This window comes from Podarcis muralis, chromosome 11 (assembly GCF_964188315.1).
Source record: "Podarcis muralis chromosome 11, rPodMur119.hap1.1, whole genome shotgun sequence".
NCBI lineage: Eukaryota > Metazoa > Chordata > Lepidosauria > Squamata > Lacertidae > Podarcis > Podarcis muralis.
In genome coordinates this window covers 30,502,701-30,514,819 of record NC_135665.1, presented here as the reverse complement: position 1 = coordinate 30,514,819, position 12,119 = coordinate 30,502,701, and the positions used below count along the sequence as shown (strand labels likewise).

General features: G+C 39.4%; 1 protein-coding gene across 8 annotated transcripts in view; it reads right to left on the bottom strand.

Moving 5' to 3' along the window:
* Window positions 1-12,119, bottom strand: part of KIAA0825 (KIAA0825 ortholog) — a 192,562-nt gene that overhangs the window by 171,332 nt on the left and 9,111 nt on the right. For 3 of the 8 annotated variants that reach the window (XM_028747987.2, XM_028747985.2, XM_028747990.2), the window contains exons 2-3: window positions 5,862-5,963; window positions 2,391-2,559 (exon numbers count right to left, since the gene is read on the bottom strand). In XM_028747987.2, coding sequence (XP_028603820.2) covers window positions 2,391-2,559; window positions 5,862-5,932 — 240 coding nt within the window. In that variant the 5' untranslated portion in view covers window positions 5,933-5,963. Of the gene's footprint in view, window positions 1-2,390; window positions 2,560-3,394; window positions 3,586-4,932; window positions 5,073-5,861; window positions 5,964-8,193; window positions 8,421-12,119 lie in introns of those variants that run through there. The other 5 variants (XR_013394645.1, XM_028747983.2, XM_028747986.2 and 2 more) reach the window with 4 other exon arrangements.

Below are 12,119 nucleotides of genomic sequence, written 5' to 3'. Positions count from 1 at the left end.
GCTTAAACAGAAATATTTTCAATTACAAAAGCCTACCTAAACCTAAGCAGTGTTCAAAGTCTTTTCAAATTGAAAATACATCCCTAAAATGGTCACCAGGTGGTTTACACACACCATTTTGGAGTTGGTACTCCTAAAAGAAGAGTTCCTGCAGCTGGCTTTGAAGCTTTGCAAGCTTAGTTTCCCATTTCAAAGTCTTTTTGAAAACTGCCTATGTTAAGGCAGGCTTTTGTATTTGAAAGTCAAGGTTTCAAAAGGCTTCCAACAGTGCTGCAGGTGCCTATCGGAAGAAATGTATCCAAAATGGTGGACGCAGGCTCTTTCAGAGTAGACTGTACATATCCTATGAGTGTATTTTATTGGTGGTAACCAAACACAATCAAGCTAATTTGCAAATATACCACAGTTTTATAAATGCTTGAATAAGCTCCTCACAGTTCAAACAAAAATTGTACTGATTTTTATTAAGGTGTTAGAATTTTCAGGCTAAGAATTTACATAGTACCTTACAGAATATTTGTACTTGTCTCTTCTTAACTGATCACTTTACACATTTAATCTTGATGGATTACAGATCAGAATATATTCATTTTTCCAAAAAATATCAGAGGAATGAATTCAATGTTGTGCTAAAGTGCATTTTGGATTGCCAGATGGAATGATCCCACCCCTGGTGTGCTGTTCTAGGGGTTCTCCTGATTCCTGCCAATTTAAGGGGGGTGTGCATGGAAGGAGGAGAGGAGAGACAGCCCCATTGTGCAAGAGGCAGTCCTTGCATGGAGCTTCCACTGACAGGACTCATTCGCCAATACCCACTCAGAATCTAGAACTCTGATTTAACTGATTTCAGAATGTTTAAACAAAATGCCAGCAAATAAAACTTAATTACACAAATTCAGTAATAGCTTTCAATATGTGTGTGACAAAAACCTATGCTTTTTATTCTGTCTTGTATATTGTATGTTGTTGTTTAGTCGTTTAGTCGTGTCCGACTCTTCGTGACCCCATGGACCAGAGCACGCCAGGCACCTCTGTCCTCCACTACCTCCCGCATATATATATGTATATATTGTATACAGTGGATCAAATAGCTGAACAACTGCAACAGATAAAAGATAATTACACATGCCTGAATCATTTTTTTCAAGGAAGATGTCTGAAGAAATGAGTCAAATAGAAGTGATGAGATTTGAAGCTCTTGGCTAATTAACAATTTGAAAGTTAACAAATCACTGGATCCAAGTGACATCTACAGGGGCTCTTCGGGAATTCAATGTGAAATTACAGGTTTACTTTAAAAAAAAAAGAAATTGCCACTAAAATAAGTCTTTATACTAATGGTTTTAAAGTCATTTTAATTGTTTAGTCTTTAGCTGAATATAATACCAATTTTTATGACGTAATAAAGAGAGGAGCAAACTAGGAAATTACAGGCCACTTAATCAAGAGGGTTCAATCTCTTTAAAATGCTTGTGATTATTTAAAGCCATAATAACAGTTCAGCTAGAATTTTACTGCAGATCAAGAAAAGTACCACCAATTTCAAGAGGATGCCAACAAGGTTAATGAGCTAAGACAAAGAAGCTAAAAGAGGAAAGAAGGTTTCCTTCAGAAAACAGAAGCCTTGTGCAAATGAACAGCATAAAGAGGAACACAAACTTTGGCAAGTAAAATACAAACACATAAAATGCAAAAAATGGGGGGGGGGCACCCGAGAAGCATATAATTAAACACATTAAGATCAATAATAACAAAATATTTAAATACCAGAGGCTGCACCCCTGGCTCACTAGCTTCAACTAGCCCACTCCCTAGACCTTGCAGATACCCTACCTGCTGCCCCCTAGATCTCAATCCCTACTCCACTAACCCCTTAGAAGAGCCAGCCTGGCAGGAGAAGCACCCCAGGAAGGAGGCTTGAAGAGGTGGCCAGTCCAGGGATCTGCTGCTGACACCATCTTCCCCATGCTGATTCTTCATCCTAATCTGTGGCAGAAGCACTTTTCATATCTTACCCTTTCCCCCTTTTTCTTTTCTCATTCTTTTATTATTTTTTATCACTAAGAGGACTGTGCACACATGAAGCTGATGGCTGGCTGGTGAAGGACCCTGTGTGAGAGGCAAGGAAGGGAAGATATCCCAGAGTGGGAGGTTGGAAGAAGAAAGGGAAGCTCTGAGGTGAGAGCCGGGAGGATCCACCCCCTTCTATGTGAGACAAGGATTAAGCTCAATTTTTGAGAAAGGACTTTGTATTTTCTTCACTCTATCTTTCTTTTTCTTTTTTTTATCATTTAATTAGCTTGTTTCTTACTGCATTGTATGATATTCAATATTTTTTTTTATAAAAGAAAATAATTTTCAACTATGGCATAAAACAGTAGCATTTTTACCAGCGTTTGGAGAAACTTGATCAGTTCTCTGTGAGGGGTTGAAGATGGCTTGATTGAGCTGAAACTGCAATTATTTAACCACTGAAGGCAGTCAGTTGTGTCTTGTAGCAATTCATCAGGACAAGTTTCATTTATTTCTGATTGTAGCTCCTTAAGACACTGTTCCATGCTAAAGTAGAAAAGAAGCAAAAATTAAAAATGAATACTTATCATTTACGGCAAAGTATTCAACATTAAATAGCATTATATTATATAACACTTTAATTTACCATATTAACAGTAATTTAGTTTTACGGACACTATCAATGCAGAAGCCTGTGTGGGTGAGCAGGCCTTACTGTGCATGTGTCATTATACAGTTGGGGTTAATCACCACCTTACAATGTTAAAAACAATTGGATGTGTGTGCTTTGTATCAGCAATTTCCATCACTCCTAAAACAGGGATTATTTTATCCTTTCTACCCTCAGGGGTAGGAAATTACTGAAGTTCACTGTAATATAACAGTGGTGCAGGAGCAGAGCCAGTCACAAAATAGTGGCAGGTTTAATCAGCTGGTAATTACTGACACCATTTTCTACTAATATGTAATCCATTTGGGGGCTGAATTATTTGCCACAGTGTTTTCCTGCTGAAACAAACTCCACTCCCGTCCCTCCCACCTGCTAGAACCAGAAGAGGGCTGAAACGAGCGCAGTAGCAACAGGTGCAGCTTCCAATTGCTTGGGGAAAGCCCTGGAGAGGAGGAGACTTACGCAGCTGTGGGGAGGTGGGGACTTTCAGTCTTGTCAACTGATTAATGGGGTAAGACCTAATGCGGATTAGCTGCTGTGTTCATTAGGTCTCACTAATGACAGTCAACCCTGTGAATATCATGTTTTTGCTAATAAAGAGTTAACTCCAACTCTGAATGGTGTGATTTACTGCCGACTCACTCTTTGACACCCATGGCTCTTCAGCCGCCTGATTCATCACTGCCTCTTGCCCTCCCTCCTTTCACTTACTTCAGCTTCTGCCTCCGATTCTTGACCTCTCTGCCACAGACTCTCCCAGCTCACTAAGGCCTGTTACTCTTTAAGCTTTCAACACCTCCTGTTCCCAGCCTTCTTCCCTTGGGGGTTCCCCTGCAGTTTCCCCCATCATTCCTCTCCGTCCCACCAGTCTACAACAGAGAGTTACAATTCTCAAGGGTTTCCTGAAAAGAAAGGATTGAAGGGTAAACCGTTCTGAAAATTGCAGCTCCGTGGCAGACTAGGGGTCTCCTAACAACTCTCAGGATTCTTTGGGAAGCCATGGTTGATGTGCTGATTGTATCATTTTAAAAAAAGTTCAAAAATATCTAAACATTGCAGATGCTATCTAACCTGATAAAGATGCAATTCCCCCCTACTGGATCATCCTCTGAAACCATACTAATGACTGTAATATATGAAAGCGTATTTAAAAAGTAATCAAATATGGGTGGCATATCAAGCACATTAAAAGGCCTTTTCAAGAAACCTTAGAGAAGGAATGGGTTCGAAATGGTGCCCCTGAAACAAATATCTTATTTTTATCAAAGAACCTTTTCATGAATTCAAGGACTTCTATGGAAAATAATACCCTATGGTCCACACTCAACTTCCAGATATAATATACCATTCCAACACTAGTTCTAAATGTGATAAAAGACCAGGATTTATCTTCGTAACTTATTTAAGGCTGTCACAGGAATCTGAAACTCAATGCACTAGTCATAGACTTTGGTTTCTGGGACATTTTGTCAAAGACTTCTATTGTAGTATCTAATATGTCTCACTTAATCAAAGTTAATGAATTATAGCTTTGTGAACTGTAAAGGCTCAACTATTGTTTGTTACCTAAACCTGGTTCCATTAAAAATAAGGTTTGAGGCTAATCTACCTGATAAGTGATAATCAATTATTACAAGCCACTACAACCCTTTACAGAACAAAATGTTTCCAATAATTTGTCCTAACATTGATAGGATTAGGATTAGGCACAGAGACATCACTTTAGTAAAATCCACAATGTTTCATCATAGCAAAATATATCTCAGTTCAGTGCCAGTTTATTAATAGGCCACAGAACTCCAAATTCCAATAAGTATATTCACAAAATCTTCTAACTCATTTAGCAAATTAATTTCTGACTTAATATGGTGCATAGCAGTCTCAAGGCTGAAGTCTTGCCAAATAGCACTGAAATGTTTTTGAATTTAATGAACCATGCATTCCACGGGGCTTTCAGCACTATATCCTTTAACCTATAGTGAGGGACTTTCCCTCACCTGAATGTCTTGGTAGCAATACAATGTATACTCTCTCAATGTATTCTGTTATTAGGTCTGACTCTGGTACTAGTTTCTTGATCCAGGGAAGTACGTTTCATTTTCAGAATGAAATAAGGATAAGTATATAAGTAACTGATGGAATTTTTAAAATCAGGTTGCAGCACTACCAGAAAACTACCTAACAAAAGCAGTAGTGATCAGCATAAATGTAACTGAAATTGACTTCTGCCCCAATACCACACAGCTTACCTAGAAGCATTTTTCTTTATTTTCTCATCAATGTCACCAAGTATCTGTTGAAACTCCAGATCTCCAGGAAGTATGTTTAACAAACAATCCAAGTTGGAAGAATCAAGAGAATATTCACCTCCCCACTCCATTTCCAAATACTAAATTAGATAATAAAAATAGAAGTTAAATAGTAAGATTAAATATATTTGAAAATTTGATTGCACAAATGCTAAATGATAAGAAAAATGAAGCATACTGAGATATACAAGACCATGTATAGTGAGCTCCTCCCTCAACAGTCAAAATGCAGCAGAGGGAGATAGCGAATCCATCATCTATGCCATGGGTAGGCAAACTAAGGCCTGGGGGCCAGATCCAGCCCAATCGCTTTCTAAATCCGGCTTGCAGACGGTCCGGGAATCAGCGCGTTTTTACATGAGTAGAATGTGTCCTTTTATTTAAAATCCATCTCTGGGTTATTTGTGAGGCATAGGAATTTGTTCACACCCCCCCCCCCCAAATATAGTCTAGCCTCCCACAAGGTCTGAGGGTCAGTGGACCGGCCCCCTGCTGAAAAAGTTCGCTAACCCCTGACTATGCAGAGAAACCAGCTACCTCAGGCTCCCTGGTGTGCTTACGGCCAGCTCTCAAAAGCCAGCACACTAATATTGGTTTCTTACTAATTATTGCAAAATTCCCAAAGGCAAACTAGTCAATGCAATCCTGTCTGTAGCACACATTCATATCCTGTAAACATCCAAAGGTCAGTATAGCTAATTGCCCCAAATAACCTTTTGTCTGCATACATACCTAAGATATAAATTCACACGTGTGTGTACTAGCCCACAGGCAGATCTGGTACAGAGAGCAGGGACTGTATTTTTTGTTACTGATCTCATGTAGGTCACTCTGGAATGGAGGGCCTGCATAACAAGAGTCCAACTCACCTGATGGGCAGAACCAAGGCAAAAGGGTGGCTAAAGGCTGGAGAAGCATCTGTGTCCTCACCAGAGGGCATAGGTGTCACATCAGTGTTAAGATACTATTCTCTACAGAAAACAGAACACATAAAATTCATATTAAATAATTAGCCACCAAAAATAATTCATATTCAACATAGGCTGCAAAACTGTTTTCAAATGTTTGAATTTAACAATACCGTATTGCTTCTGCAAAGTGCTCATGCTTTGGTACACTTTTTGCTGATTATAAGAAAAAGAAAACATCCCATTTGTGTGTTTTCTACAATACGAATTACAATCTATTGTGAAAATACAAACATTGTATTTGCCAATGTTAAAGGTACCTCTGCCCGTACGGGCCAGTCGTGACCGACTCTAGGGTTGTGCGCTCATCTCACTCAAGAGGCCGGGAGCCAGCGCCGTCCGAAGACACTTCCGGGTCACATGGCCAGCGTGACAAAGCTGCACTGGTGAGCCAGCACCAGTGCCGCACACGGAAACGCCGTTTACCTTCCCGCTATAAAGCGGTACCTATTTATCTACTTGCACTTAGGGGTGCTTTCGAACTGCTAGGTGGGCAGGAGCTGGGACTGAACGACGGGAGCTCACCCCGCCACGGGGATTCAAACCGCCAACCATACGATCAGCAAGTCCTAGGCACTGAGGTTTTACCCACAGCGCCACCCGCGTCCCATAATTTGCCAATGTTAGGTTCATGCAATTTCCTTGGTTTATTATGGGAATTAAAACAGAATTTCAGAGCGTGTCTTTTTAATAAAGTAATCAGTAAATATTAGCCAACATATTCCCCAGAATCTGCATTCATCCATTTAAATGTTTTTTTTCAAGCAAGGTACAAATCTACGGGAAAGATTCAGGTCACAGTTTCAAAACTTTTTTTAAAGTAGGGATATATACTCAATTCTAAAAGTTCATACTTGATGGGACAAGCATTTATATTATATTCAGCAACAGGAAGCAAAGTACAAAAAGTAACGTGAGAATCAGCTCATGCTCTGGCACAATCATCCAAAGGAGACCTAATACGATGTATCAATTTACATTTACACCCTGTTGCCATCTGCAGGTTCACGTCAGCTTCCAATATTTTAAAAATGGCAAGAGATAAGAAGTGGCAAGAAGTAACAAAGGAGGCTAAATTAGGATAGATGCAGATTTGTAAAACTATCTGCTCTTCTTTAAGCACAGGACAGCTCTGTGACTGGATATAAGAAACTGAATCAAAATAAGGTATTATGGCTTTGTCCACAATCCCAGGAATGTTAAAAGAAAGGCTTGGCAGGTTATAATTCAGTGAAGTGCAGCGAACATAGAACAATAGGTACCAAATTAGCATGCCCATTAAAACTCTGAGGATCTTTAGAAGTTGCTATTTTAGGCTGGAGATGACAGCATTCTCAGAGTGTTGACCAGTGGTATGGTAGAGGCATCACTGCCAACAGTACACTCACATTTTGTAGATTTCTAGAATGCTTCAAAATCTGTTTTGTTAGAAACAATGAGACAATATACTTGAGCATGTGCACCAAAGGCAATGTTATCTATCATATCACCTTCAACTATTTTAAAATACTGTTTGTCTAGCCAGATTTATTAATAATGTCTTCAACATACCACTTAACTGACAAGTATGATCATACTAAACTATGGCTGCCAATTCCTGACCACAGTATGAAGCTCTGTCATCTATCAACTAATCCCTGATATTATATCTGAAATTGTACAGTGGTACCTCGGGTTACATATGCTTCAGGTTACAGACTTCGCTAACCCAGAAATAATACCTTGGGTTAAGAACTTTGCTTCAGGATGAGAACAGAAATCGTGCGATGGTGGTGTGGCAGCAGCGGGAGGCCCCATTAGCTAAAGTGGTGCTTTAGGTTAAGAACAGTTTCAGGTTAAGAACGGACCTCCAGAACAAATTAAGTACATAACCAGAGGTACCACTGTATTTATTAGAAAAAGTATCCCCTTATGTTATATTCTGCTGCACTAAGTTTTCAGTGTTGAAATCATTCTTTATTAACATCTCTGAAACCAAACAGAAAGAAAGGTTGAAGAAGAGATCCTTGCACTCCTCCTATTATTGTATGAGCCCATGTCTCAGACAACTATGTGGCATCTGTAAGCGCCCATCCACAGATTGAAGCAGCTGAGTGGGAACATAAGGGGTAAGACAATTCTTTATCATTATCAAGCCCTCGTTGCCTCAAATGGCACCCTCCTGTAACTTTGTCAATGAATAATGAAACAATTAACTACTTTGTACATTATAATCATAAAGTATCATATTTACATTTTATTCATATTTATGAACAATTCCTTAAAATCACACAAAGTAAGTAGCTTGATTTTAAAACTTCATTCTTCTGCATGGGAATAATTTGAAGAGATGAAGGGTGCCATTCAGTGCTGGGCCAGCAGGATTCTGCTGATGCAATGTGACTTCTCTCCCCTGTGCTCCCAGAATCTGCTACACAGGGTCTCCCATACCTCTGAAGCCGATTTTGAGAGTGTGTGGAGCTGGAGGGTACAAGAGAGGAAAAGGAAGACATACACATATACAAGTCCTTTGAGCCAATAGAGCTGCAGCAGGGAAAATGGTCCAAAGTTTCTGCATGAGGAACTCCTGAGCCATTCCTCACCACTTCCTGCTATAGATGTTTGTATCTCCTCCAGCCAAAAACTGCTATAGAAAAACTTGGTAGACTCTGGGGCAGCCTGTGATGCAGCACAGGGAGCTACAGCTACAACAGAGAATCCATAGAACCCCAGTGCACATGCATAAGCAGCTGCATGCATTCAGAGGCCTCTTTAGTTTCTGTCTCATATTTCTTCTTTGGTCCTTTACTATTGAACACTATATCATAATATTCAGATTCATGAATTTTTGTATTCCAAATTCCTCGCAGAATACATAAGCAGAAAAAGAAACTATCATAATTTCCTTCCCTATGTAGTCATCAGTTTCACTTCATTTGACATTTCTGCTACTAGTTATGTTATAGAGAAGGAACATGGACTATGGGTTTATATCAACTCGGAACTACTGAAATTGACTTTTTAAAACAAAGAGTACATCTCCTAGTGTTTGAGAACCCAACTGTAATTCAGTTGTACAGTGTTCACTGCTTAATGTGTCTGAATAAATCTAACATTTAAAATCTATCAACTTAGGCATCATGATCTTAGCCACAAATAATAGAGAGTGTCAGTGTCAATTTTGCTCTCTCACACTCACTTCCCTTCACTCCATCTGATTTTAATAATCCTTGTCAAGGCACAAACTGTCCAAATTACCTTCTTGACACAGAAGCTTTCATGGAGGAGACAGAATCTCAACTTTCATTTAGTAAGTACAAAAGAAAGCTGTCCAGCTGGACAAATATTATTTCCAGTCTTGACAACTTCAACAGTAAATCATGTATTTTAATTTTAAACCAAGGCTGCCAGGAGTTTGCTATAAACTGCTTGTTTAATGTAGATTCATGGGATTAGTAGGTAAACAGCTGGGACTGTATTTTAAAAAGTAAGACCAAATAAAATGAGTTGCACAGAAAAAAAAATTACAGAATGAAAGAAACATCATATATAAAAACTTATAAAAAGGGGAAGATCAGAAATAATTTCAGAAACTTATGTTTTCAGGAGAGGAACCATAAAATATTTTACAAACTCTCTACTTTGCTCAATCCTAATACCTGCCTCACCAATAGTGCTGAGGGATGATGTGATAGCATTGCGCCCCCTCCCCAAATGACACACATCATTGTTGGCAAATGCATAATATGGAGAGGCAGAATGGAAGAGATTTGTGAACTGAATTGTTCTCTAATTGAAATCCACAGTATTACTAACTCTTGAAAAACAAAGTTCTGGTATCTGGTTGCAAAGTTCTGGTATCTGGTCAGCAAACCTTTTGAGCAGGGGGACGGTCCACTGTCTTTCAGACCTTGTGGGGGGCTGGACTACATTTTTTTTGGGGGGGGGAATGAACCACTATGCCCCACAAATAACCCAGAGATGCATTTTAAATAAAAGCACACATTCTACTCATGTAAAAACACACTGATTCCTGGACCGTCTGCGGGCCGGATTTAGAAGGCGATTGGGCCGGATCCGGCCCCCAGGTCTTAGTGCGCCTACCCATGAGCTACAGCATATGCTTTCAAGTCCTTTGCCACCAAGTAATACTAGCCACACATGATGCCAGCCACCACAGCTCAATCACAAAATCTAGAGTACAAAACAAAACAATGTTTTGGCTCACACCATGCACGCAGATATGATTGTGGGTCTCCCCTTGCTCATGGAGGATGTACAACACCACTGCCTTCAAGGCAGTGAAAATTCTTTATTTTTTAGGACAACACAGCTTTTTCCAACATTTCTAGTTCTGCTATTTGTTAAAGTTTTCCTTCACCACTTAATTTGCTAAGCAACTAATGAGATCACAAAACTGGCCAGAAGGCTGCTGTATCTGAATAGAAGACAGCCTAAGAATCTGATTTATATTACTTTCCAGTGTCACACCATATAACAAACAATATTCCTACAGAGACATAGTATAGAAAGTTATTTTCAGAAAGTTTATCTGAATTTTCTAAGAGCAATTCTCTACAACAGAGGTTCTCATCTCCTCCCACTTGAGAAGGTGGAAAAATATGAGCCCAACAGTCACAAAACTGATGACCCTCAGTCAGAAGGTACAGGATGAATCCAATTACAAAATGGTGGCAGGTAAAGGCAGAGTTTGGCATAATTGGTTAGTAATTACCAGCATCATTTTGTATTGATATCTAATCCCATTTTGGAAATTTCAAAATTATTTGCCATTGTGATTTTCTTGGGGCAAGGAGCTCCACCGTTTAACTTACTTCAAGTTAACTACAATGGCTATATTTGGGACTAACTGAATTTTGCATGTAACACAGACACTGAAGTAGTAGTCTAACCTGTAAGTTAACCAGAGCAGGGATAACCATGGCCAGGCACCCTCTGTCCAGGATTGGTTATAACTGCCTTGGCAAGTGAAAGATGCTGCATGCCATGGCTGCCACAACCTCTCATTTCAAATCTGGATCTACCAGCACTCAGATGAATAAAAGAAGAACTGAATGCTGGTGTCATCAGTGTACTGCTGCTACTTTAGTCTTTCGATAGCTACATCCAAAATTTCCTGTACATGATGAACAGCATGAGAGACAATACTGAATCCTAAGTGACCTCCAAAACACAAATCCCACCTTCTGGAGTTGGTCCACCAGGTAGCACCAGAACCACAGAGGTATAGCATACCAACCCCCCGGCCAGCCTATCCAGATTCTATAGTAAATGGAACTGAAAGCCACAAAGAAATCCAGAATTAACAGGGCCACACTCCACCCATCCTTCTCCCAGTAGGGGTTATCCATCAGGGTGACCAAAAATGCTTCAGTAACAAAACCAGGTCTGAAGCCAGATTTAAATACACCCAGATACTGAAAGGATTTCAATTCCAAAGCTCTTATTAGCCCGAGACCTAGATATCTCAAGGATTGCCTCCTCTTAAATGAATCTTCTGTTCTGTTCAGAGGAGGCCATGATTTGAGTCCCCTCACTATTTGAGGTGAGGAAGCTGAGTCATGGGACATTACACCCAGGCCAAATAACTCAAGGATCTTGTTTAGCAAAACTGCCCCTTGCCTTCTGGTGATCCATTAAAATGTTCTTATTTTGGAAGGCATTTGAGGTAGGCTTTTTAGAATGATCCTGATTCTGAAGCTGCAGTGGTTTTTCGTCATTTTGCCTGCTTTTCTGATTTTTGGTTTTGTGATCTTGCTAAATGTTTCGTTCATAGATGGATAGATTTGTTTCAGTTTTGTACTTTAGGTATCTTTTGAGTTTTATCCCATTAACTGACTTGAGTGCTTTTGGGAAAGCAGAATGGTAAGACAGAAATATTTTAATCAAATACAGTTTAAATAAACAACATTTCCATAAAACAAATGCAAAAGAATTGCAAGTGCAATTGGTTGGCAAATATAATGTGTCAAATAACAAATGTTATGCATGTGTTGTGTTATTAAATAATGGGGCTTATATTTAAAATAATGAACATTTAAAATCTTAATTGCCTTGAATAGAAGGAAATGAAATATAGGAATCTGTTTCTGTGCTTGGTAGGGGCAGACACACAAACAAAGCATTGGTAATTTAGCTGGAAGCACCCCACCCTAAAAT